Source organism: Solenopsis invicta, chromosome 2 (genome assembly GCF_016802725.1).
Source record: "Solenopsis invicta isolate M01_SB chromosome 2, UNIL_Sinv_3.0, whole genome shotgun sequence".
Classification (NCBI taxonomy): Eukaryota; Metazoa; Arthropoda; class Insecta; order Hymenoptera; family Formicidae; genus Solenopsis; species Solenopsis invicta.
In genome coordinates this window covers 4,922,285-4,950,022 of record NC_052665.1, presented here as the reverse complement: position 1 = coordinate 4,950,022, position 27,738 = coordinate 4,922,285, and the positions used below count along the sequence as shown (strand labels likewise).

The 27,738-nt window shown below is 43.6% G+C and overlaps 1 protein-coding gene across 20 annotated transcripts in view; it reads left to right on the top strand.

Moving 5' to 3' along the window:
- Positions 1–27,738, top strand: part of LOC105199142 — a 168,539-nt gene that overhangs the window by 98,618 nt on the left and 42,183 nt on the right. For all 20 annotated transcript variants that reach the window (XR_005574203.1, XM_039446226.1, XM_039446227.1 and 17 more), the window contains 9 exons: positions 5,761–5,809; positions 8,841–9,102; positions 12,117–12,327; positions 13,932–15,025; positions 15,804–16,020; positions 16,139–16,390; positions 16,881–17,244; positions 17,912–18,206; positions 19,762–24,465. Coding sequence is in view for 19 of the 20 variants with exons in the window: in XM_039446213.1 (XP_039302147.1) it covers positions 5,761–5,809; positions 8,841–9,102; positions 12,117–12,327; positions 13,932–15,025; positions 15,804–16,020; positions 16,139–16,390; positions 16,881–17,244; positions 17,912–18,206; positions 19,762–24,465 (7,448 nt within the window). In the remaining variant the exon portion in view is untranslated. The remainder of the gene's footprint in view (positions 1–5,760; positions 5,810–8,840; positions 9,103–12,116; positions 12,328–13,931; positions 15,026–15,803; positions 16,021–16,138; positions 16,391–16,880; positions 17,245–17,911; positions 18,207–19,761; positions 24,466–27,738) is intronic.

Genomic DNA, 27,738 nt, shown 5'->3' with positions numbered 1-27,738 from the left:
AAGGTGAAGTCGCGAAATCGAAAAGGAAAAACTTTCTTTTAATTTTTCTAATATCCACCGACTTGCAATTTCCGGGGCATCTCGGAGGCATAAACGGTAACTGCCAGAATGGACGAAGTGATAATCGCGGCGCCAGCGTTTCCCCACTGTAAGAAGCGTTCCTAGCAGAAAAAGGTCGGTGCGATTGATATCGCGTGGCGTATGGACGTGTGCCGCATTCACCGCGCGCCACCGCGAATAAACGAGTGTATACGCCGCGCTATATCAAAGGGTTAGATCGTGGCGCATCGCACCGCATCGCGGCGACCCAATTTCGGTCGCGAACGTTAAAGTAAACGCGCGACGATGCATTTTGAGTACACCCTCCGCGCGACGCGACGGTCGTTTGTATCGCGTCCCAGACGATCGGTTTTCCCGGCGTGGCGGGCGTCTACCATAATTCGGCATCGCCGGGTGCCGCGTGTCATCCGCTGACCGCTTCCATGGCGATTCGTCGTCGTGCGAGACGAGTCACTTTGCGTTCTGTTGCGACTAAAAATTAGAATTGATTTTTCTCGCGGACATCTACGGGATAGCAACGCTTGCGATTCGTCTCGAGTTTGCGACGTGCGCCATTATTTTCATTTCTCTCTTACATGATCGTACAATTACATTTATTTAATAATTAGATTATTACGCTATGAGAAAAAATTTTTCAATAAAAAAAATAAATTTTTTTTTAACCATATTTTGATGCACTTGTTTGTTCAGTTTAAGTGAAAATATTTTATAATTTTATAAATAAGCTAATAATATTATTAAATTTGTTATTAAATTGTTTTCTTAGATTAAAAAAAATTAATCATCTTGAATGTAAAAACAATTTCTAACAGTAAATATTTTCTAAACTGCAAGAAAGAATTACTCGATTAAAAATTATATTTCTGCATTTTATTTACATAAATATTTAGGAAATTTTTAATTTGACCGCGAGTAAATAAATTATTATTTGACAACCGATTGAGTAAATAATTTTTTTGTCTTAAATAAAAATTGTTTTTGTTTTGCGATATTTTTTAGGATATCTCTGATAAATTGTATTTTTTGGAGACGCTCATATATAATATTGAAAGCATCGTAAAGAGCGCGGAGATTTACTCCGGATGCAACAGATTTAGTTTCCAGACTCACGCGAGCATCACGATTTTACAACGTGCCTCGTACAGAACTCGTTTCGTATTTTATTTCGGTCTTATAGCGCCATTTAAAGGATTATCATGATCGCTAAAAAACAACGGGAAGAAAAAGAAAGGTCAATAGAACCGCCTTTTACGAGTACGCAGACTTTCGAGTATGGTTGTGGAAGAAGACAGCGGTTTGGCAATTCCGGAGATGGAAACAGCTCTATTAGGGCGCACGAGTGTGGTTTAGTACGTTGGTTTTTAATTACGTCGTGAGCTCAGAAGTTATACGGCGCGGCATCTCCTCCTCTCTCTTTCTCTCTCACTCTTTCGCTAGCTCTGAACCAGCCATTAGTGCAGCAATTTTGCGCCAATTAAGGGCAGTCATTAAAATCTGCGCGTACAGTCGCAGACTGCGAGCGGATCGGAAGACGCGCGCCACGCAATGGAGTGTCTGGAATTTCATTTGGACGCTATTCCGCTCGCTATTCCGGATGAATGCGACGTTAATGGCATTAATCATTCCGTCGCCGACGCAGCGCAACGCCTATTCCGTTACCGTCGATTATCTTATCGTCGTCTAAACGCGACTGGACTCTAATGCCGGGCAAGACCAGCGGACCGGCATTCGGCGTGGCGAATTGGAAACGGATGGCAAACCGGTCAATCGAATCTGCGGTCTCGGCATGCCGATACGTTGCCGTCGTTTTCAGCTTTTTGCCTCAAAATGAATCGACAATTTTCGAATCGATCTCGTTCGGATTGGCCAATCCCGCAATCAAGGTGCGGGAAAAACAGGTTCGGCGGTAAAAAAAAAAGTCGATATCTAATCGACGTTCGTTATAGTAATCATTTCGAAGAATAATAAATCTGTAAACACTCGTTTCTTTGTAGCAAGACAAATATAAAGGAAAGAAATAGCCAACCTACGAACAGATTAATTGATCGTGTAAATTACGTAAACATTAAGAATTTTCTCTTAAGAAATATTACACACACGTTTCGACTGTGCTTACAAGAAAAACCTATCCAAGCGTTACGTTTCGATTCTGACAATCTCGGTCAAAATAATAGACACATTTTTTTACGTACTCATACGACTGTTGAGGGGATGAAACGCGCTCTGGAAATTTAGAGCGGAAAAGGTATTTTGAAACAAAAATTTCTGAAAAATCTAAGTAAAACTTCAATTTGAAACTTCTTTTATATCTTTCACCGTTTCGACGGTATTAGCTCAGAAATGAAAAAAAAACTCTGATTTTTTTCAGGAGCGAGTTTTACCCCCTTAACAGTCACATAAAAAAAATATGTGTTTCTTATTTTGACCTAGATCACAACATATTTAAAGCTTACCAAAATCGGAGTGTAACACTTGAGTAGGTTTTTTTTGTAAGTATAGTCGAAACGTTTGTACAATATTACCTATATCTTTTAGGAGAATAAATCCTTAATGCTTACGTAATTTACACGATCAATTAATTTGCTCGTAAATTGGCTGCTTCCTTTCTTTATATTATAATATCATCATTTCGAGTGTAACCCGGTTGATTATTCGAATTGTATTGAGATTTATCCACAGTACGCGGCGCATGTTGTCCCGAAATAGCGGGAAGATCGCGAAAATGAACATGGAAAGAAAAGGTAGCTGTCGTAGCTAAAAACTGCACATAGTAACTAAATTACATCGTAATGATGTATGAACAGCTAAATATCTTGTCTGTGATTTTAGTTGAAATTTAACTACCTGACACGAATGTAGCTACAGAAAATATTTGTTGTATCCAAAATATACTCTGTAGCTAAAAGTAATTCTAGGTAACTACATAAATTATCTACCAAGTGTATTACCTGTACACTGACATAATTCCGATAACTATTTTTATGTTACTATACGATATGATTCTGATAGACAGGCATCTTTTGCCACTTTACGAATGTATCGTTTTGCTGTAGTTTATAAATTTATAGTTACGACAGCATATACAGCTATAACAACGAAAATTTTTCTTTCTGTGAAGACTCGTTATACGCGAAATTGTTTTTCGCGGCTCTTTTTCCGAGGACGATATCGAACGCATTCGATATTGAACTACGACGTTTAGCAGGGTATTGGATAAAATTATATTTTTACTCATTATATCTCTCGATAGCAGTTGCAGAACGGAAAGGTTCAATTATCGACGCTCGCGATCGAGGTACTCTTGCGTCGCACCCGGGAGCGCACTCGATGACATCAATTTATAACAGTTCTCACAATTTCGGGAGAATAAATCGAATCAAGTCGACTGATAAAAGGATTCAGGGCTTTAATATCGGACGACACGCGCCGAGAATGAAAATGGAAATTCCGTCGCGCGTATTGGTGATCGTACGCGTACGCGTGCGCGTGCATCTCTGTCACGTGCGGCGTCCGGCCGTGGCCGTGCCACGACGACGACGATGACGATGACAACGGAGACCAGAACTGTACGTGCTCGTCGCACTCGGGAATAAAACCGTCCGGAACGATAAATCGATCTCTCCCGCTAACCGAGGAGACTTTCCGAACGAACGGCCACGCGTCACGTCGCGCAACCACGTTGCATCTACCGACGTGCAGCTCGGATAATAAAAAGCGATGGCGCGTTATGCCTTTGCGTCTGCAAGGGCATCCCGCATAGTGTGTTGACCCTTTCTTCCCTGTGCAGTGGCAAGTGCCATTGCTAACAGCACCGGCGCGACGGTTGCCACAACAGAACGTGACTTTTCGTGCACAGAAAAGTACAGCGGAGAGAGGCAGTATACGCCGAACAATCGCACTAATTTTTAAATAAGAACACATAGAAAATTATGATGCTCTCGTAAAAGAACGATGGCGCGATGAAGCAAACGAGAAGACGCAGTGACACGAAGCCTCGGGATTAACGACGCTATTGAAACGTTCCATTGTTCAAATTTCACGATGCATTCGAAGCGATTTTGTCATTAATTTAAATTATTTTATCGTTTAATTTAACTGGGGGTGATTCGTAACCGCGAATGTCCACCGGTTTTCTAAAGGAACAATGCATGTTTTACATATAGCATTACATTATTCCAATATGCGGTCACCGTTGGGTAAAATGACGGCTCTCCGGCGCGGAAACTCGTCGAATGAAACTTTCATTTCGGAATCTTTTTTTTTTTTTTTTAACGCTCCGCGTATCGACCGATGTTTCCGTCTGCATGGCCAATAAATTTTCAATGCCCTCGTACCGAAAAACATCGAGGCGTAACTTTGTCGTCCGTATTGTCTGAGAATCGAGGTTGAGATTCGTCCGCGAGTTCGCGGAAGCGGAAAGTGACGATCGCTCGATATCCTTCAACGGGCACTGAGGCGATTATTTTTCAAGTGGCGGAAGTCGCAGAGAAAATGTAGTGAAAGAGTATACAGTGAGAAGACTACAAGCTTTTGAAAGTAAAGCGCTATCTGTTACGTCAATTTTGAGAGATTTATAAATTTAGAAATTAAAGGTAGTCAAAAATGGAAAGAGGGGGGATTCTTAATTTTATTATTAAGGCTAAAATAAAAAAATAATTATTGATATTTGAATATATGAATAAATTATTTAAAATTAATGAGTAAATAATAAAAAAGGGAAATAATAATTTGGATAAAAAAATAAAAGACAAGAGACGAAAAACAGCAAATTCTCGAAAGCGTCGTTTTTCTCAAAGTGTAACGATATTAATTATTAAAGAATGTAATTTTTAAATGTAATTATACCTTAGCGTTACAAAAATGTAACAAAAAAGCTAATAAATCGTTAATTTTTAAAATTCTCTGAAAACGAATGACGATAAAATAGTGAAGAGAACAGTTTTTCTGAGGTATTTAAAAATTCAGCTGGATACGGATTCAAAAATAATTTTGTTAGGTCATCGAAATAATTATGTTGGACTGCTCAAACTGGTTGGTGAAATGTCTAAAGTTTTTTCTCATTACGCTTCTACATCTTTGGTAGCCCAACAAAATTATTTTTAGATCTGTATCCAGGTAAATTTTTAGATACTCGAGCGAAATCGGTTTTTTCCGTGAAGTTTTAAAAAAGCGACAGTATTTAATAGTAATGCGTTATTTTTATAAAGTAACATTTCCAACTCTGACGATAATTAAAGATATTCAAAAATGTCAGATTTGGCGAATAATATTTAGAAAAATAGATTTGTCTCTTGGATTTATCCCAAAATGTGATATAAATATTATAAACTATAAATTCTTTACAGTTTATTTTCAGGTGGAAGGGAGTTAATATTTAGATGCTAGTAGCATCGTGTATTATTAAATTAATTTAAATTTAATAAATGTGATATTATTGACTCTTATTCGATTGTAACTATGTTATGATCGAAAGTAACGGCGCGCAGTCTGTGTTGAATCTGAGAAAGTATATAAAATCACACGAGTAAATGTAAAGCACCAAGATCCAGCTACGATCGTGGAAGGCCTTCTTGTTTAGATTTGTATGTTACATTAAACGGTCGAATATCTTTCTACTTTAAATTATAAACGTCATAAATGGTAAAACGTTGCGTTGCATTCTTTATCGCAAATGTTTCAAAGTTTGTTCTTCTGTTACAGGCTCGACCAGCCGGTGACCAGCTCTACGCCCGGGATGGACAACAAAAAGGTAAAGACACCTTACATTTACGACTAATCAATAATAAATTGTAGATATTTTTGTAATTGCGTTTCTTCTCTCGAGATACACGCGTGCATCGCGTGGTTGGAACTTATCTTCACGGAAAGGGGCGGGGGGAGGGGGGACAGGATAAAATTACGAGAGAATCAGTTTAGTCGTAGGGAATTGGCGTGGCGCACGGATCGCTATAAATAACGTTCCCGCGATCGATTATTATCTACTGTTCGGAACCGCAATGTTTAATGAGTTGCATGCCGGCCGCGGGCCTTCGTACAAGCGAGAATGGCACAGGGTTTAGCGCGTAAAGCCGTCCACGCTGCGCTCACCCAATTAGAGGCATCGTTCGAATTAGCGTCGTGTGACGCTCGGCGATTACCTCGTCTGGGGGGATAATGGCGAGCGATACGAATCGGTCGTGATTTAATTCGACGCCGCTATGAAGAAAGAGAGAGATAATTGGGGGAGGGGGGAGGGGGAGAGAGAAAGTTTGCCGCGAGAGTTCAACCGTACCGCGGAAACGAAGTTTTCCTCGGGATCGGTGAACCCCGGGAACTTGATCTTTTTTAGTCGAGCGAGCGAGCGAGCGAGCCCGCTCCCCGCTTCCGTCGTCTGCGCGCGAGCAGCGCTCTTGTAATTTAACGGATTACCCGGGCGACTCCTCTTCCGTGTCCGGCTTTTTCGTGGCGCGACGAAGGCGCTCGTATAGGAGAAATTTCACGGACGAGACGGACGACCGTGGAAGTGGTGCAACGTGGAAGACGAAACGGGACGACGACGGTGACACGCGATGGGCGAGCGTGCGCTAATGCTCTTCCGCGGCAACTCCCGCGTAACGTTTCGGCTGAAGAATCGCCGCACCCGTTCCCGAGGAGAGATCGATCAATCAGACCTGCTCCGAGGGCTCTTCCTCCCGCATCGACAACTCGTGCATTGTGTTATTTGTATCCGTGCGCCATTATCCTCTCGGGGGAGAGCGAATGCTCCACGGGATAGTTCTTAGCATTCGCTAGATTTAGGGGGCACTCTCTATGCACCGCACACGTGTGTCTCGCGTACCTCGCGAGTTTCTCAAAGAGACGTCCGCGGCACTTTGTATTCCTGAAAAATACAGCTCGTGTTATCGGCGTTTCTGAGAGCGCCAGAAACTACCGACGTCCGTCCGGGGGTAAGGGAGGAGTGGGAGGAACGAGGAGGACACTTTCCACTCCTCTCGTGTCCTCAGATAAGAACGTATCTACGAGTTTCTTGTTGACGGAAATTCTTCGAGTGAGATCTGGAAAATATCACGGCGTAACGTTTATAATAGGACGGAATGGCGCGTAATAATGCCATCGAGATTTTCCCCGGCGCACTTTTTCCCCCGATGGACGCTTGTAAACTTGTAAAAATTTGTAATTTATCATCCATAAATTTTATTAACGCGCGAAAAGAAGCACGACGGAAGAATATTAGGCAAAGGAATATCGATACGCTCGGCGTATCGTAAACTACTTCCCTATGACGCTACTTCCCGAACGATGTTAATGCTAACGTCCTATCGTTCGATATACGGCAATATCTCGCCGCTGCGCGCAATATCTCACGTACGAAACTTGCGAGCGTCGCAAATATGTAAACTATTTTTCGTCGCTGGCAGCGCATACGGGACCAGGGGGGGCTGTCTCGTAAAATTTCTACGGGAAAACCAGGGCGGTGGGGGATGGTGAGCCAGGCGGAGCGGAGCCGAGGCGAGATAGAGCGAGCGGTAAATTATTCATTTCCACGTCGGGAATGGAGTTTCGAGTGTTCCTACGGCCCTCTGCAATCTTTTGTACCGAGACCGATACCGCCGCTGCCGCTCTTTTGCGCATGTATTTTTAAATCTGATGGGAAGGCAGAGGGAAATCGATAGCGGCAAGGGCTTGCATAATACACCTGGTTCTATTTCGAGGATTAAATCCGACTGAACTTCGCGGAGACACGTGTTCGTCATTGAAAATGCATTCCGCCGCCGCGTCCAACTTACGTCTAGCGATAGGTAATTAGTTATTTAGCGATTGTTTTGTTCGCCGGATACGGATATACCGCGTTTTTTTTTTGTTTTTTTGCATTTTCCCCAACACGAGAGAAGAGGAGAATCGACGGATCGGACGAATTTTACGTTCGAATGGCGATCGCGCTATCGCTGGCGGCATATCTTTTCTTCCTTTTTCGTTTCCATGGCTTTTCATTATCGGATAGACGTTCCGAGTGGCGTGGCGAAATTTTTGTCGGCCAACGGCAATTTTGCGCGATAACGTGGCGCGTCGGCAAGCGGAAAAACGGATTTCGATCAGCCGCATTCGGGGAAGGCACCGAATAAAAGGCGTCGAGATCTCGCCCGCCGCCGTCGCCCGTGACGATCGTGGCGAGAGAAAGATTCCAAATTTCACCAAAGATTTATTACCTCCAGCTTTCTATCTTTATCTACGCGGAATCGCCCTGTAAATCTCACAAACTTGGAAAATGTTTGACGCCATTCAGCGTCGTATACGACATGGCGCGCGTGGCTGTCTTGTAAATAGCAAACAAAATCACATCTTGCGTCGTTGGCACATTTTAAAGTAATAAAATTATTCGGTCGCACTTTGTACGTGTCACGCTACTCGTGTGGAGATTTTTGTCAAAATTAGATTAGTAATTTTTTTTTTTTTCAAGATCAAATTAGAATGACGAACGGAATCACAATTCTGCAATTAATTCGATCGGGTCTTCATTTGTATTAAATTTGTATTTAAATTTTGTGCATTAAACATCACTGCAGGTACATTTAAAGTGAAAGTATTACAAGAGTCAGCCCTTGGAAATTAATTAAGGGGAAAAAAACGAGCGTTTAATCTTAACCTTTGCGTAAGCGATTTTTATTCTTCTTCCGCTTCAAGATATGGGACAGTTTTAAGTTTAGCGAAATTAAGTTCCGCCGACGCGACGTTGATGTAACGCCGGTCGTAAGATTTGTAAATGAGTGCCGTGATAAGAAAGGGCGCGTTTTATTTCACAGATTGTCCAGTCGAGCACGCCGCCGGCCGCCGTACCTGTTCAGGTACGTAGCAAGCACGATGGCTCGGGGGTGGCGGCCTCCGTGTCGGGGGTGCGCAGACGGAGTGGCCCGCAAGGGGGTTTGCGTTCGCCCGCCGCGAAAAGGCCCCTCTCCGCCCCCGTCGCGCTGCAGGGATGGTTGCATAAACAGGGCTCGGAGGGTCTCATGCTGTGGAAGAAGCGTTGGTTCGTCCTCTCCGAGTACTGCCTCTTTTATTACAAGGGTGAGTCCGCACGTTCCACGATCGATATTTTATTTTATTTTACTCTCTTTTTTCACCCATTTTAATTTTCTTTCTTTTATTATTTTTATACCGAGTGCGATGCTACTGCTTTTAATAAGCCGTATTAATCGGAGCTCGTTCGGCGTTCGGTTTAGCATTTGAAATCCGTGGCAGATGTAACGACTATTCGTCGCGTAATTATCAATCGACATTATGGACTGAAATAATCATTAATAATTATCCCAGAAGCTCGTACTAATCACCAATCTGATGGAAATTATTATATTAAAGTTAGTTATTAGTTTAAATAAGCCCTCTCATTGACCGCAATGCGCAAATCGAACGAATCAAGTCTTATGGCCATTTCGCGTGAAATTCATACTTCTTCATAATTCGGTTTCTCGTAATAGGATCTAAGTGACAAAAATTCAGCTTTTGCTACTGTATTATAACACAATGAATTTCTATTTTAAAATAAATTGAGATTTTTCACATAAATATCTATCTCCAGCGATAAAAAAATCATTTCCAGATCGGAGATAAAGTTCCCGTTTCATAAAATTCATAAATGAGCGATGTTTCCAAGGGTGTTTCCGTTCGAATCGATTCGTATCTGCTGTATTTACGAGCTTTTATTTTGGTGCATTTGCTAGTTTTTCGCGAAGACATTCTGGCATTCCGCCAAGTCTTTTCCCGTTTTGTCTTGCTGGTCCAGATCGCACAGATGACCAATTTCCGGTCGTTTCAAACGACGTTGCTCGTCTATTCCGATTCGGCTATAGGCGCTAATTGCACTCTGGCCCTTTTGATTCGATACGTGAGTATCGCGGCAAGAGATACGTCTCGCTAAAGGTACATCTCGCGCGCGCCATCCACCACTTACGCGTCATCCAGAAGGAAGTTGTTTCCACTGAGAGTTCGCGGCGGTTCGGCAAACTTTAGTTAAATTAAATTCGGTGCATATCGCTCTCTAATTAGCGGCCTGCCGAGCCTCCTCGAGTATCCTTACCCGCGGAAGGAACTAATTCTCGACAACAAACTCATCTCCCCTATCGCGTCGCTCCCGCAAGCGGGTTTACAATATTCGGAGCGGATCAGTTGACCTTCTGCATTTTGATAAGAAAGAAGAGAATTTAATATTACGTAATTATTATTTTTAATCTTTCATGCGGATTTTCGCAAAACTTTTACAAACTCTTTAATCTTTAATATATCGTTATGCCCGTTCTTCGGCTAAGCTTGAGAAGCTGGCTGAAGGAACGTCGATCGATTTGATAAGAAAAGCGCGGCCGGCTTTTGTTCTGGACGCAGAGCTGTCAAGCGATATTTCGAATAATTCCGCTACGAATGAATTGTATATAGTTCTACAATTAAAGCTTGTGTTTTTTTTGTAAAGAATATTTATTTATTATATTTCGTCTTGCGCATTCGAGTGCCCTTGCGCGAGTGAAATATGTGCTCGTCTTGTTGAGTATAACAATATTTTTTTCGAGTTTCTTAAATTTTAAGAGATACATTTCTAAAACATTTAAAACATTTTGGCGATATCTACAAAATTCATAAAATTAAAAGACAGAATATAAGTTTTTTTCTTTTTAATTTTACCGTTTTATTATTTTCGTATTATTAATAGGTGTGTCGATGTGAAAGATCTTTGACGATATACGCTCGTAGAGAGCGCGCAAGAGGCGTTTTGATTTTTTTTGTTTTGTTTCCGATAACTGTACGAGCACTATCATGGATACCGTCAAGAAACATTCTTTCCGCTTCACCTCATTTGTAGCTTTATATCTTGGATGTTATTATTAGTCCTGATCAAAGAATTCCGGAGTGTTGTTTGAAGCCAGCACAATAAATACAGAAAAATTTCATAAGAATTTCATAAAAATATTTTCGTTCTATTTTCAAGATTGCAAGAGATAAGTTATTGGTCTATGTGAAACAATTCTTTTAAAAAACAAGAAATTTTATATAATTTTCGAAAGTATATAAATATGTGCACATACATTTTAAAATAAGACTTCAATTTTGTCACATTTGAACATTTTTAAAATAAAAATTTGAACCATTATCATTTGAACATTAAATGTGAAAAATTTTAATTTACAAATGTTCAATTTCTTTAATCTTAATAAACTTTATGCATAGACAATTAAATTTTACATTTCTAATTATTAAAACACGAAGAATATGTTTATGTGCATTAGTTAATTGAGATTCCAATCCGTAATTACATTCTTTATCATTTGTACGTTATTGCAGTGTTTATCGTTAGCGGATCGCTCGCAGCTTGAAATTAATTTAGACTGAAATTCCAGCTTGTCCGAAATACAACATGCGAGAATCCGATTCGCTCGCCGAGATTTCGTGTGTTGTATGTATATATATGTATACATACATATCTATACAAATACACATTTAAAAACTCGTATTTCGTTCGATAAAAATCCGTGGAATTTTGTCTTTTGAGATTAATATTGCTATACAATCCTGAACCAAATATGCAAATATTTATTTTCGCAAAATGTTTAAAACCATATGAAAGTATGTGTCCGTGTTGTACACATCATACATCAATCAATAGAAATAGACTGCAGAGAAATTTCGAGTTAAAGATAGAAAGGGAAAGAGAGAGAGAGAGAGACGATATTGCAGTTATATCACCAAATGGTATATTTGAACTAGTCAGGATTGAAAACAAGATGCCACAAATATTTTTGCGTTTGACCGACTATCTGAAAGCGGCATCGTTTAGCCGCGATTCTATATTCGTTACGCGCGAAATATATGGAGATATATTTTACTAAATTGTGCATTTGCCAAATGGTGTTTGCTAATTGTAAGATAAAAAATTAAGACTGAAGCAGAAATTGAGATTGAAATATCGTCGACAGGGTAGTAGGGGCAATTCGCGAGTTACAACGTGAAATTAGATATTGTCGCCTAATTTTAGAATTAAGACCAGCCTCGTCGTTGTAGCTTTTACTCCAACATAGCAATTTACTAATTTTCAGGCCCGGAGGAGGAGAAACTGCTAGGTTCGATATTACTACCTTCGTACAGAGTTACCGTCTGCAAACCCGAGGACAAAGTCAACAAGAAGTTCGCCTTCAAGGCCGAACACGCGAACATGAGGACTTACCACTTCGCGGCCGACAGTCGGGAGAGCTTGAACCAGTGGGTGAATGCTCTGACTCTGGCAACGCTTTTGCAAGATCCCAGCCCGTAAGTGCGCCGCATGCATTTTTAAGTTGTTTAAAAGGCTCACGGGAAAACGCACGGCAATTACGCGATGCCGTGCAGAAAACCAAGAACAAGTAGTAACAGCTTACGACAGATCTTGCCGACCTGTCATTAAGCATAAGAAATTAAATAAATTTAATTATTCAACCCTAATTAAGAAATGCTAATGCGAGGGTCGGTAAACTCGAGTCGTGCACTTTTGATATTTAATAATTGGTTTATTAAGCGAGGTAACATCTGCATCTTTCGTCGCTCTTGCCTTATTATTATGCAACTTGAAGATATGAAGAGCGAAGTGCCGTGATGTGATCGATAAAGAACCAAATATTTGTTTTCGCCTATTGCCATAATAATCGCTCTCGCGTTTTATCACGTTTTATGCGAACGCTTAAAATTTTTCCTTCATATGGCGCATATTTCTTTGTGAAAATGATCCTTCTAGTTTTGCACTCTCTCTCTCTCTCTCTCTCTCTCTCTCTCTCCCTCTCTCTCTCATTATTTTCTTCCGTTTCGCATTCGTACAGTTTTACGCATCACGCGCACCTGTATTTTGTTCGCATGAAAATTTCACTCAATTTTGCCTCTCATTCTTCATACCGGACCCCCTTTTCTACGTACAGCGATTTTTCAAAATTCATGAATTCTAAAGCTCTTGAATATTATGAAAATTTTCGTGTCCCTCTCTTTCTCTACTGAAAATCATCGCGAGAATGAAAGGTCCGCTGTAATTTTCACGGTGAACGAAATGTCTTATCATTGTCTCGACTGCGCTCGACGTCGCTTTGAAAGATGTCATCTTTTAAGGCGACATCTCGGCATTAAGCTCCGTCATCCGGAGATTCGAGGCGAAGATCCCGAAATTAGCCCGACATTGCAACGGGGTGACGATGAACGTCCCCTTGATGCGCCACATAGGAAACTGGAACGGCACGGCCACCGGCGTTTATTTGCACACGAAAGTATCGCGATGCGGTCGTTGCAGCGCATCTGTCGTTCGCGCGTTATCGCGGTGTAACTAACCAACTCGTTAGTTAGTTTCTCGAGAGTTATTCGACCCGCGAGATCCACCGTCAGTGGATGAGCCCGGGCTGGCCCCGTTGTCCATTAGCACGTCGTCAGCGACACGCCGACGCAGCAGCGGACAACGAACGCTTGTTTCTCACGAGCTTTGTCCTTGTTCATCTTGCAGTTAAAACTCTATTTGCTTGACCGAAAAAGGAAAGGATCGAAACGTTAGACTTGTAACGTGTTCTAGGCTCCGGAATAGTGTTGAGAAAATTAATTTCTCTGCAATTAGTAACGTGAGAAATTATCAGAACGCGAAGGAAAATGTATATTAAAATTAATCCCTCTTTGTTTACTTATATGTCACATGTACCTGGCAATGTTATTAATAATTCATATGAAGCTGATATTAATTTTCAAGCTGGATCGACACGATATTTATCTCGCGATCTGTTGCGTTTAATTACGATATTTTTCATTAATCTCGGCATTTCTGTAAGCGCGGCGGATGAAAGATCCAGATGTCGAATAACGCGGATTAAAAGTAATATTAAACGATTTGTTAATTTTACGTTTACCAGTGCGGGCGAGGCTGCGGTAGTCATAGAGATAGCGCAGGACGGCGAACGAAGCGCTCGGCCTAGCGTCTCGTCGATCTCGTCGATCCTGAATCAGAGCGCCGACGACAGCGACTCCGGCTTCCACGGTTTTCAGTCGCGCGACGACCCGAGCCATGCCTCCAACAACAACTCCAGCCCGAACAGCGCGAACACTGCCTCCTTCCCGAACCTCAGCGGTAGCAACAGCAACGGCAATTCCGGCAACAACAATCACGCGAGCGACTCGGGTCATCCGATGATGAACGGTTGGGTGCAGTCGTCGCAGTACGGCCAGCCCAGCACTTCTCAGCCGCAACCGCAGCAGCACCAGCAATACGGACATTTGCTGCCGTCGCAGCAACTGCAGCCGGGTCATTCGCATCAGCATCAGGCGTTGCTTCATCATCACTTGCCGCATCAGAACGCGCTTTCGAATCTAAGCCATCAGTCGTCGCACAAGCACATGGCCATCCAGCAGTCGCCGCAGCAACAGCAGCAGCAGCAGCAGCAACAGCAGCCCCAACAGCTGCCGCATCCTGGCTCAGGTAGCGTTCAGACGATGCAGCCTATGCCTCGGACAAAATTCGGACAACCGATATACGCGAACGCACCGCCGAAGCCTAGAAGACTGACTGATGGGTCTACCGAGTACTCGACGCCATCGCCGGATATGGATTACCGAAAGAGCCCGGTGTCGCCGGACGTGACGGTGACGAGCAAAAGTCCGATGTCCGATTACGAAAGGAGCAATACGATCTACGGCACGCGGATGAATCAGCCGTCGCAGCAGAGTTTGCGAATCGATAGATCGGGTCTGCATTACGGTTACGGTCAGACCGCCCAACCGACGGAGAGGAGGACCCCGGATACGTACGGTCGAAGCGCGAAACCGAGGACCAGCAGCAGGGGCGGCAACGGCGACTACGAGGAGGTCTATGGCACTCCACAACTTTATCAGAGACCCGCGGGACCAGTGGGCTACACCAAGGGCGCGTCGCCGGCGCCCATTCCCATACCCGTGTACGCGCAACAACAGCTTCTGCAGCAACTGCACTCTCCCCTCACGCCGCCGAACAGTGAGTCTTTGTGTATAACTCTTTTGTATACTTTACCTTCTGTTCTTAAGCGATCTCAACAAAGGCGCTCGTAATTAGTAAGACCGGCATTTCATTCCAGCCGGTATCTTCTCCGGAGAATAAAAATGAAAATATTTTACGCGAATATGTTTTTAACAATGTCCTTTTGAGCCACAGCGAGAGAGCGGGGCTTTCTTATCAGATTGTCAAGAACATACGTTTGAAAAATTCCACACAGTGACGGTGGTATGCATTGTTGCACGAAGAGAATACAATCCCACTGAAAAAGTAGGAATAATTTCTTTGATAACTTCTGTCGTATCGCCATTGGCAGTTTCCAGTATGTCTTGTGATATTACTTCGAAGTGATATTGCTTTTAAAAACGAGATCATTATTTTAAACTCCTCTAATGTCTGTCGAAAGGTCAAACGTATTTTTTTTTAATTAATACAACCAAATATTAATTCGACAAGGTCATAAAACTTTTATTGAAGATGATTTTTTCAGAAACTTTTATTGAAGTTAAAAAAAAATAATTTTATACAGAACTCTCTGGGTACTCTCCCGTTTTATATGATCGTGGTATTACAATAATTGCAATGATGAAAGAGATCTGAATTCTTTTTTTGCGTATTCCTATTCTTATGATAAAATTCAACATTTTCTTTTTACGCTTTGTATGCATAAAAGATACGTTACAAAGAATGTCGAATAACGTTGCCCAATCAACCCGAGAATAAAACGCAGTAGTATAAAAAGGACGTTCGTCTTCTTTAGTGGCAATGGTGAGGCAATCTAGGGCTCAACCGCCGCCGCGACCGCACAGCGCGGACTTCCTCGAGTACGAGGCAGCAAGGCGACAGCCTCAGCAACAACCCACGCAATGCGAGAGACTCCCGGATCAACAAAGGCGTCCGCAGAGGCCTAAATCCAGCTTAGACATAGTTAATCCGTCGGACACGACCAATGACGGTTACTTCTACTCCGAGGAAAGGTACGGGGGCGCACATAAATTATTTAGCTCGTTTCAGGCGTAAACATCGAGAAAGAGAAAATAAAAATCGATATCTAGGACAGATATTTATTCTGTATTTCGCGTGCTTTGTGCTTAGATACGCGGCGCAGATGCGGCAGTCCGCGGTGTATCTGCATCAGACCCCCCAACATTATCAGCAGCAGAGAAATCAGTCCCTCTCGCGCGTCACGATGCAGCCGAAGCTGCCGGGTATTCGCGATAATAGCGATGAAAGTAGAATATCCACATTGCCGGATTCCACTTGCCCCGCTCTGAGACGCTCGCAGCGGGATCACGTACATCAGCAGCACACGATGCCCGCTCAGCCGCTGACGCAGAGACATTCCGAGTGAGTCACAGTACATCGTCCGAATAAATGATTAAACCGTATGGAGGACCCCTCTAAAATTCCAGTTAAATACTTAAAAAGAAAGGTGTACGCATATTTTCAAGTACGCATGCGCGTACGTACGTTTGTATTTTTGTACGTTGTTATTTTTTACGTATTTAAAAAAAATGTAAACGCGCGCGCGTTTGAATATATAAATTCAAAACAGATAACTAAACGTACACCAGTTGAATTTTTTTCAACTTTATCGGCACTACAAAATACTTTTTTCTCAAAAAGCTAAAATAACAAAACTGTAGTTTAGAAAAATATCAGAGTAAAAGAATGTTAAATGTGTCGAGGATACACTTTTACAAATTTTACGAATCGGCACGGTACTTGTGTTAAATTTAAAATACATCATCCTATCGGACCACGAGTATAGTACACGGTGCAATATAAACTGGGTTTGGAAAAAGAAACGCATGCTCGAACGTTTATTTCTTATCAGGATAATTGGTGCCGATCCAAAACTCCGAAGATCGTTGCGCGAGAAAAGCTGCGAGGCGAGTGGCCGCGAGACGCTGACACACGGTGAGGACAACACGATCCCTCGTAGATTACCGCGCGGCGAGTACGACGGGTGGGGTAGAGCAGCGGGTCACGGTGCCCACGGGACTCACATCGCTCAGACGTGTCACGCCGGTCACGCAGGTGCCGGCAGACGATGGAGCGAGCAGCAGCAGTTCTGCAGATCGGCGTCGGCGCGTCTGCCAAGGACACGGCATCCCGCCGCCCTTGATCCCGACGACGACGACTACGCCGAGAGGTCCTCCGAGCAGGATTCGCGGGATGGTGAACGCAAGATTCAGCAGGTAAGAGGATCTTTAATTTCCGCTTTCCGCTTTCGTACAGGCGCGTTTTTTTTTTTTAAAGATTTTTTTGGAAAACCGGCGTGCTCTTATTTTATTTTTTAAAGAAACTTAGTTTATAAAAATCGAATTAATAAATATGTTAATTGAAAAGTTATATAAATATCAAATTTATCTTTCGAATGAAATAAATATGTTATTTGTACATATTGGTGTTGCTTCGAAAATTCTACGACGTAAAAATGTATTACCAAAAATTTCTAAACAAATTTCTCTGAATTCGCTTTCCGTTTGTATCCCGGAAAGGCCGGGATGAGTCATAGAGCGATGTATTTCTTCGAATCAGAAAGCTGCAGGTAGGTCATCAGCATTGCTCGTATCAGCTCGTACAAGACAAGCGTGTCGGTAACATCGGTGGACAAGTATGATTCACGATATATCTGTTGCATAGCTACACCTTACGTCATCCTGGCTCTCCCGCATCTTTGCTTTCACCACGGTTCATTCAGTCGCTGTCATTGCTATTACGTTACTCATTAATAAATTTTTGATTTATTTTTTTTCAATAATTTTTCATAATCCCATTATCAAGAATTATCATTTATTTATTTTCTGAAATCGATATCGATCGGATAGCTAATGGGAGGATTGCGTTACGATGCGTTTTCAGCGCGAAGAGTCGATGAAGCGGCTATTAGAATGGAAGCAGCGTATGCTGCAATCTCCGTTGACGCGAAAGCCGTCTGGCTCAGCCAATCGGGGCAGGACGCAGAATGATCTTTCGAGTTACTACAAGCAACAGGCGCTGCTGGATTTGGCAGCGCACGAGGCCGCCGTGGCGGAGGGTCGTCACTCCCGGAGACGGGAGGACGGGCATCGTTCGCATGTCAGGAGCAAGAGCTCGGATGGCCGTCGGACCGCCGTCAACGTGCCACGCTACAACAGCTATTCCAGCGATGACGAAGGTAGGGCTAGCTCGCCTGAACTTATTATTTAAATGGTAGCTTCGTCGCCCTGCGTAACGAGGGACACGGTCGAAATATTGAAGCTCGCGCGGACAATTACTTCTTTTTTGGGAGGGAGGGCGTGTACTGGGTATGTGCACTCTTGCTCGAAACAAGAAATGTTGTGAAAGCTTGTGAGTGTCTCGCGAACAAATTACAGTGTCTTCGAAAAGAAAAGAAAATTGTAATGAATTTTTATGCCGAATATTTTGATCGTCACCAGTCCCTCGACAGCGCCCTGTCTGCGGTGTATTCAGTTAGAAAGTAGATAGTTGACCTAAGCTAAAAATAATCCAAATTCTAACATGATGGTACTTAATTGCTAACACGGTGAAGAATCCAATAATGTGCATATCTGCTCGTGGAAACAAAAACATTTTTTTTTTTTTTTTCTCAAAAACGCACGTCGAGAATTCCGTATTTTGTGAATGTTACTCGTTACGTATAATTGAAATATGTCAAGCGATTTTACGTTCATCCTTTTCTTTTCATTGTAAATAAAATTACCAGCATGTTTGTACTTCAATCAGAGATATGTAAAAAAAAGAAAACTGTAAATCTAACGAAAAAATATTTTTCCGATTATGCGAATAAATGCAATTAATGCAAGGCACCTGAATTATTCCTCACGAATTGCGAACGTTGCAAAATCCAAGTTGCTTTTCCTTCATTTTTATTTTTCTAACATAATCGTCGAGGAAACGATTAACGAAACTATATCAATTCAACGAAATGTGAAGTAACGATGAAACAAGAGGACATTAAAAATCTGGATATCTGCGAGCGTTTCTCCGTGGGGCTCCTTCTATCTGCTGCTGTTGGGTCTAAGCTGGCTGGTGAATGGGAACGATTAACAATCTTAAAACCTACCTGTCCAAGTGATCGAGTATCGATATCCTATGCGACTTAACATCGATCGTAATCAGATTATCGTAGAGAATATGGGTCAGCATGGCATGCTAAAGAATTTCACTAACACTACTTGTCGTAGTTACGCAATTACGATCGCTACCTTCCAGCTCGCGTGTCCACTATCTACGATTGACCGCAAAGTTGGTCAATCGATTGTCGGGATCATTGCATCGACTATGATCAATTACGAATTGCGCAACGAGAAATTTATATTCTTAATATTTTAATATTTATTCTCTAAATCTTATCGATTCTCAAAATCTGATCTGTAAACTTTCGAAACGTATAAGATCCTTTCAAGTAACTGCCGTGTAAATACAAATATTAATATTAACGTACTAATATGAATATGAATATAAATATAAGTTTAACTTTAACTGTTAATAATTAAGATACATAATTAAAATGAATGTTTTGTGCTGGTCAATGCAATGATCATCGATGTCGCTGTCGCGCTTAACGAGTTTGCTTAAAATTATCTAATGGGTATAGAAACGGGAATGTATAAATGAGGCTGTTTCTCTTTCATATGCGAAACACATACAGTCATACTCGTAAGTAACGGACGTACTCGTGTCTTTGTGTTTTGTAACGAACAAATCAGAGCTGGGAGATATCCGGAGGAAGCGCTCGCGCAGACCCTCGCATGCAGGAAGGAGCCCCCGGCATGCCGGCGACGATCGGTCATCGACGGCGACGTCGGCCGTCCAGGATGTCACGAAACCCGGAACCGGCCGCATGAGCGTTAATCAGACCTCGCAGTCGCAAACTCTTAACATTCGCAAAGCGAACCCGGGGGCCACGCTCTCCTCTCTGGGTGGTATACCGCCGGACGCGGGTTATGACGAGGTCAGCTTTCCGCCGATGATGAGAAACGATTACGCGTACGATTACGCATCGTCCTCGGCGGATAGGCAATCGTCGTCATCCAGAAGATCGGAATCCGAGGCCGTCTTGGAGGACCCTGCGATCAAGCACAAGACCCCGAAGAAACCGCTGGGTATTCTGAAAACGTCGACCGCTTACGGTCAACAGAAATATGATGGACAACAAAGCACGGGCAAGATCGAAGGCAACAAATCCGACAATTTGTATCGAATCAACGAATCCTGGCACGTTCAAAAGAACGTACAGTGGGATTCCAAGGACGATAACGATGAGTGGGATCCCGGCATCGACGAGAGCAAGGTTATAAAGGAGTTCTCTTATCAGTACATTAATCCTAAGAAAGTACCGGCGCCATCAAAAGTGGAAAATGAGAGTGAAAAATTCGAGACTATGAATTTGGTGCAATGCAGAATCAGGTCTTTCGAGAACATGGATGGCGCCAGTCCAGTCAAGGAGGTGTTGACCATGCAGGAGCCACTGAAGGTATCGCCATTGCAGGCGACCGAGGCTCACGTCTCAAAGCTCGATTGCGCAAACAAGACGCCCTCCGTCGTACGTAGTTTCGCTCTGACCGACGCAAATGCTTCGGAGAATGCTTCGAAACATAAGAGCGTGGAAGAAGGACATGCTAAGCAAGCTTCGACTGACAGTAACAAGTCGGTCAAAGATCTCCTGGCGGACTTCGAGCGGAAATCACAACAGGCTAATCAATCAAAATGCGAGAAACGACAAGAATCGAAGCATCACGGAGATTACGATGATAACGAAACGTTGCGATACGACAGTGAAAATAATTTGGACCGTCGTGATAGAGACGATGAGAAGGAGAAACTCATCGAAAATAGCGAAATTATGCAACATTTCGCTTTAGATACTTTGTATACGGGTGTTGTACAAATGCAAAATTCCGATGGATCTTTGAATCAAAACAAAACGAATAGTTCGAAGGATAGTCTAACGGAATGCGTGCCATCGACCGATTTAAATATTATCCCGAGCCCTAATTGTGCCAGAACGAGTATGACCGAATCCTTATTGACGCACAGCGACCAATTCTCCATCGATAACGATCTTCTTAGTTCTGTTTTAAAACAGGATGACATTAATTGCGAGGATCACTACCTTCCCATGTCTCCCAGAAAAGCCATACTAGATCCTAACAGTGATGATAGACCGAATCCTAAGATAATGGAGAGTTTGTTCGCCAATCTGCACGAGGAAAGCTCGTACGTGGAGATGGCGCAGAACGGGATGAATCGTTCTCTCTTGGCACCGAACGAAAACGACGGAAAGCACGATTCCGGCGATTATTCCACGCTGGACATGTCCCACTACGAACTTGTCTGCGTGTCGGATAACAAGATAGAGCCGGTATATATGGAGGTGAATCAATTGTCCGAGAAGGAGGACGAAGACGGCAATAAAGCATCCTCGATGAAAAAGAGCAATGTCAGTGAGAATTCGCCGCATTCGCGGAGCGATCTGCCCGACATCTTGACGGCACTCAAATCCGATAGTTCTGATGCCGATGACGAGTCGTCCAAGGATCTAGATTCCATAGACGCGCCACGGCATCCGCGATTTAGTCTGTCTGATACTTTCCGACCGGCTTCTTATTATCTGGGAGTTAGTCGTAACGTGATCGCAGAATTACACGACTCATCGGACAGTGAGCTCGTATCCCCGCCGCCGATACCGACCTCTCCACCGCCGCTGGACGATTTGGACTCGTTGGACATGCAGGAATCCTTGGAGATAAAGAAAGGCTCGCCACAGGTGGCTACGACGAAGGATAACGCGTTGAATCGCGACTCTCCAAAATCGTGGAATAAACCTGCGGGTCAGGTGGAAACGCATAGGCCACCGTCAAGATTTTCCGACGCTACCATGAGCTCCACCTTTAGAGACAGCAGGATATCGTTGGAAAGCGCGTCTGGAAGCGATTCGATCGAGCTCAGAAATCCGGAGGAGGAAGCTCGGCACAGACAATTAAAGAGGAGACCGGTCAGCGACGACGTTTGCGAAGTTTTAGACAGTTTGGATGAATTGGAATCACTAGGAAGTCGCTTTGACGGCGCGAGCATCGATCTTGATCAGTATTTGGAGGAATTACAAGCTAGAGATGCGTTCAACGTGGATCTTTACGCAAAGGATCTGAGCTACAACAGCATCTACGGATTCAACGAGAACATGCTGGTGGTCGATAAGCTGCAGAAGACTACGTGCCAAGATCTATCGAGAAAGATGAAATTAATGTCTAGCAATCTCGATCGGCCGTTCGATTATTCCGGCAAAAATAAGACCGGTTCGGCGAGCAGCTTGCCGTCCATGAGAGTATCGGATCTACCGCCGACCCATCAACACTCGCAGTCCTTCACTGGTGACGCGCATTACGAGAACGTCGCGAGCTTTTTACCGCTTCGCGGTTCACCGGCCGTTCGATCCGATAGCGAACCACCGTCACGCGACAGTGTTCACAGGATGCAGAGCACGTCTCCGAGCATTAGCGCGCTGCCAGTCTCTCACAGCAGGGATTCCAGTTACTCGAATGCGTCGGCCACAGCGTCCATTTCAACGTCCATGGCTTGTCAAAGGCCCGCGAGCGCGCAATCGTCGATGCACTCCCCCATAAGTGCGTCTATGTCCTCAGTAAATCACGGCAGCACGCTGACGAGCATGCTACAGAACGTCAACGCGTATTCCGAGCAAAGGTTCCCGAATCACTCGAGATCCGCCAGTCACGACGCGTGTGTGCGACATGTGCTGCCGAATCATCGATCGACCTCCAGCCAAGATTCGAGTCATTATCCCGCTCCGATGCCGATGCAAATCGCTACCTCTGCTCTACAACAGTCATATTTACCGAATGCTGGCGAGCAGCGCGCCCAGAGCGATCAATCTGGAGCACCCTATTACTATTCTGACCTCCAGGCGAGTGTCAATAGTGTGGACATGGAGATGACCAAACCGATGATTGGCCATACCTCGCGATTGCCTCAACTAAACAATCAGAGGGATGATGCGGCGATCGGCTTGAACAAGCGGAATGATATCGGTCGTATAGTGAATCCGATTGCGCGGCAAATGCCGCGACAGATTCAAGTGGACGACATAGACGAGGCCAGACGTATCGCCGCGGAATTAAGACGGACGACCTGTCAACTCCTCAGCGATAACAAGGCCGCCCTCGTGGACAAGAGAAACTTCTACGAGGCCGACACGCTGCGCCGAGTGAAATCCACTGATCCACTGCCAGATGTATCTCTACCCGAGGCTAGAAACTTATATCCCCACGGTCTCAGAGACAAGTCCGTTAATTCAGGTAACATTGATAACGTGGAACCGATGCACGTCACACAAGCGTCTCATCGTCGGTCAAGATCTCTGGAGGGATTACTCGACGACGTCGGCCTGCAAAATTTAGTGGAACAGCGAAATCGAGCTAACCGAGCAGCGGCAGCGCAAGTGACAGCGGCAACAGTGGCTTCAACGGCTTCGACTAGCCAGGCCGAAGCAACGTTGCAAAACTTGCCGTCGTCCGATAGTCATAACGCCATGACTAGTTTCAATTCTGAGGATCCTTGGGAGCAAGACAGTCTTTGGTGCGAGAGTCTGAGAAGGGTGAGCTTGCGAAACGCCAGATCTTTGGATAATCTGGATAGTCCACCGAGACCTGGAAGATCCAATGATGCGAAGTCACGCGGTAGAATCACTCGCGGAGCGACCTACGTGAACGACAGCGTCGCTTTGCGCAGGGACAACAGTGCGGAGGAATCTTCGTGCGGTGAACGATCGCGAGTCAAGCGCAGGACAAACAAGGATCATACGCGAAAACGATCGATCGAGGATGACGACGAGGACGACGTCACCTACGAGACCTTGTCGATGGAAGTGATCGGCGCGGGAGGCTACGTATGGGATCCGCAAAACAAGACCTATCACAAGCCTACCGTTTCGGACAGGAATCATTTTTTAGAGGACGGCAACCTTCCCCCGGCTCGCTCGAACTCGGACGTTCGCATGTCTGCGACGTCGTTCGAGCTCGACCGAGAGAAGCTCCGCCAATGGGATTTGTTGTCGAGCGCCTGCTTACTCCAGGAGCAGCAGCGCACCTCGATGGCGGACTCGGGGCGAGGGTTGCCGGTCGTCGAACATCCTGGAGACGTGCACGATTCACGGCTCGCTGTCGTCGCGACGACGACGGTGGCGACGACGGCGACGGCGATGACGGCGACGGTGACAATGACAACAACACCGACGCCGACGATGACGATGACAACGACAATGGGTACAATCGACAACGAGCAAGTAAACGTTATCGTAAAGCCAATCGATATCGCGGATGTACGCGATGTCTTGTCGACGAACGTGCCGATCAAGAAGCAGGAACCGAGGCAGGAGCCGTGTAAACGGGCTGCAGGTGAGTGGCTCCTCAACAACGCTGGGGTGTACAGGCAGTGACTGTGCGGGGCCGTGTTCCAAATCGCCAGACTACCGCCACACGACCGACCGGCTGACTCTCGTCTCATGTGACCACGGAATCTATTGCGATAGATGTTTAATCCTAAATAGTAGAAGCTGTTGTGTAAGGGATGCTTCCACAGATATATTCTTTCAGCGCCATAGACTTTGCGACCATAGTGAAACTTGAAAAAAGATTTATCGTTTGTCCTAAAGTCTTAATTTTCATAAATGTTTCGATAAATGAGCCACGTCAGATCGAAGAAGACAACTGCCATTTTTTTTACATTATCAATGATTAAAAAGATATTTGGTATATATAGTTTTAGAATATCTTGCAAAATAGATTTTTTTTTTATTGTTTAAGCACCAAAAATACACATATCAAAACTTTTTTTGTTTATTAGATTTTTAAAAATAAAGAATAAACTTTAATAAATGTAAAAATAATTGTGACCTATCTAATTAGTAAACGTCAATTAAAGCTCGCTTTTTAGGATTAAACTCGATATTTTCGCTACCAAATGTACCTGCGCTTGCGGTGGCTTGCACAGCGATGCAGCCACTTCTTTGTCCTTGTTAATTATGGACCAGGCCGTGATTCAGTTCACATTTATTCATTTCTCTCGTGTTTCTCTTTTTTTTATTGTTTTTGCCGGACGAGTTTGTTGAATCCTAGGATCGGTTTGAATAATGCAGACGTAACTTTGAGCGACGCGGATGAAGTTGTACGATCGATGCGACTTGGAACACGGCCTGGTGCGCGACTGTAAGTGTGAGTGCGTTTACCAGACGATTGAAAACGCGGCTTGATATATCATTATTTACCATGATTATTCGTCACGGTGAATACAGGCTAGATCGGATTTTCGTGAAAAATAATGAACGATTAATTTATATAACAATAGCAACAAAATAAACATAGCAATAAAGTGCTATTGTGCTAGGAAGTTAGCACGAAGCTGCGACGGTGTATGCGTGTGCGCGTATGTGCGTATGAGTGTATGTGATAATACTCTAAGAATATATATACTACTTAAGGTTTATTACATTACCGCCGAAAAATTGGTGTATGTAATCCAAGACGATTATGTTCTCTATTTAATTCTTTCATTAAAATTAAGTTGTGCCAGTTAATTGACTCGAAGTAAGTAATGACATTTATCGATGCGATAAGAGTAACGTTTTCTGCTCAAGGGCACTGAACAAACAAATTTTTAATCTCCTCTGATCGATTCAAACTCTATTCTTGCGAAATGATTTCGAACTGATACCATTTACACAGAATCTTTCATTCTCACGCGCACGTTATTTTTTTCATTTCATAATCCACGTGAAATCGACGTTCAATCGTGAATTGTTTTGCGAGCCATGTTTTTACGGTGATATCATCAAAACTATCGGTATACAGTTACACCATTTAATTTCAACTGCCTAGGCAATTTGCCAAAATGTATCGTCGCGATGTTTCATCAGCGCGAGGCAACACAGAATTCCGAAGTAGCTCTCTCCAAAATGTCTCTCTCGATCAAGTCAAAGATTAATGGAACTAGCTTTAGGGAATACAATGTACGTCATCAAGAACATTATTAATTATCTCAGAAGTTTATTGAATCAACTAAGAGAGATTCGATCAAATTACTTTAAATTAAGATATGTATATAGCTCGTTATACATAAACTGTACAAAAAGCTAACTGAAAATAAACGAAGCAAGAAACGAATCGAGTGTAGTGCCTCTCAGGTAAGTTGTCACATTTTCAGCTTGTCCTGGAAACTTAAATTCGTTTCTAATGACTCGTACGCTATTGAGAAAGAACCAAATTGATGATGATTAAGACAGCTCTAACATATAGGTAGCATTAGTATCACAGATAAAATCGAGTCGCTTTAGAATAGATATGCATTTTTCCTGACTATAAAAATGTTCCTCGATGCGCAATTTGTTTTCTAAATGTGCAATATTATTCAGCGAATAAAAAATGTAATAGCACTATATGTGGCAGTTATTAACTATGCTAAACGGCTCGATAAATTCGCGTATGGAATATTTTCGATTCGTACAATCTACCGTGGCAAAAAAAAAAGGGAAAGCATACAGCATGCAAAATTTACATAACGACGTTATAATGCATCGTCTATTATTTCATGGCCGGTATAAAAATTCAAACGTAAAGAGGTCGCGATTTCATTTAGTCCCGATTAAACGTTCGTTCGCGTCCTTTGGCGTATCTGACAATTAATCGAGAACGATTAGTCGCCATAATTAATTCTCCTTTGGAGCGTCGCCGTCAGTTAATTCCTCCTCCGGAGAGGCAACGTTATCCTTACGGAGTCTTGAGTGACGGCTGGTGTACTCTCGAGATCGTCCCTACGTCCTTTTCGAGCCGTCACGGCTATTCGCGCGCGTCACGCGCTTTAATAGCGAACGGCAGGCAGCGATAGGCTGCAGCTCGGAAAACTTGGTTGGCATGCGAACGACTTTGTATAGACTATCGACGGGTAGGAAGTCCGTTGTTGCATTGTCGCAGACATCGTTCAGAACACGTTAAACGCAATATCGTAAGTGCGCGCTATAAGTATATCGTCGTCACCGCCGACGACGACGACGACGACTCGTGTTCGCCGTACTTTGTCTCGGGGTCAATAACACGCGCTTACGACGCGCGGCCGCTTCAAGTGGATGGATTCTACGGAATACCGCGAGCGATATCTACGGCCCGCCTGCTTGTACCTTGGACTCGTCGCGGGATCGTTAAATATCGACGAGGGAGAGTAGAATTGAGTTTCTCTCCCGCTCTCGGTCCCTCCGCTGTGCCGATCGATTATGCCTCGCGTGAGAAATTTTTTAGTCTTTCCTTCCTGGTACGTTTCCCCTTTGTGGGACTCGAAGGAACGCCACGATACTCCATAATTAATGTCTCGCTAGACCCACAATGGGTGTTCTAGATTTCGTGGAATTAATAAGAGCCCGGGCGAAAGAGCTCTCGGTTCGAAGCCGCGGCGAAAGAATTGATTCCTGACGGGAATAATATCGACTCCGTATCGGGGCAACCCCGATGGATTGCTACACTTGTACATTTGACGTTCGTTCGACCGAACGAAAGTCCGAGGGAGAACTCCATCGAGTCGGATATTGCAACGTGTATTTTTAACCTTAGTTCGTTTGAAATTTTCCGATGCCGGCCAGAACGTTGCAATGTTTGATCCAAACACATGGTAATATATATTGT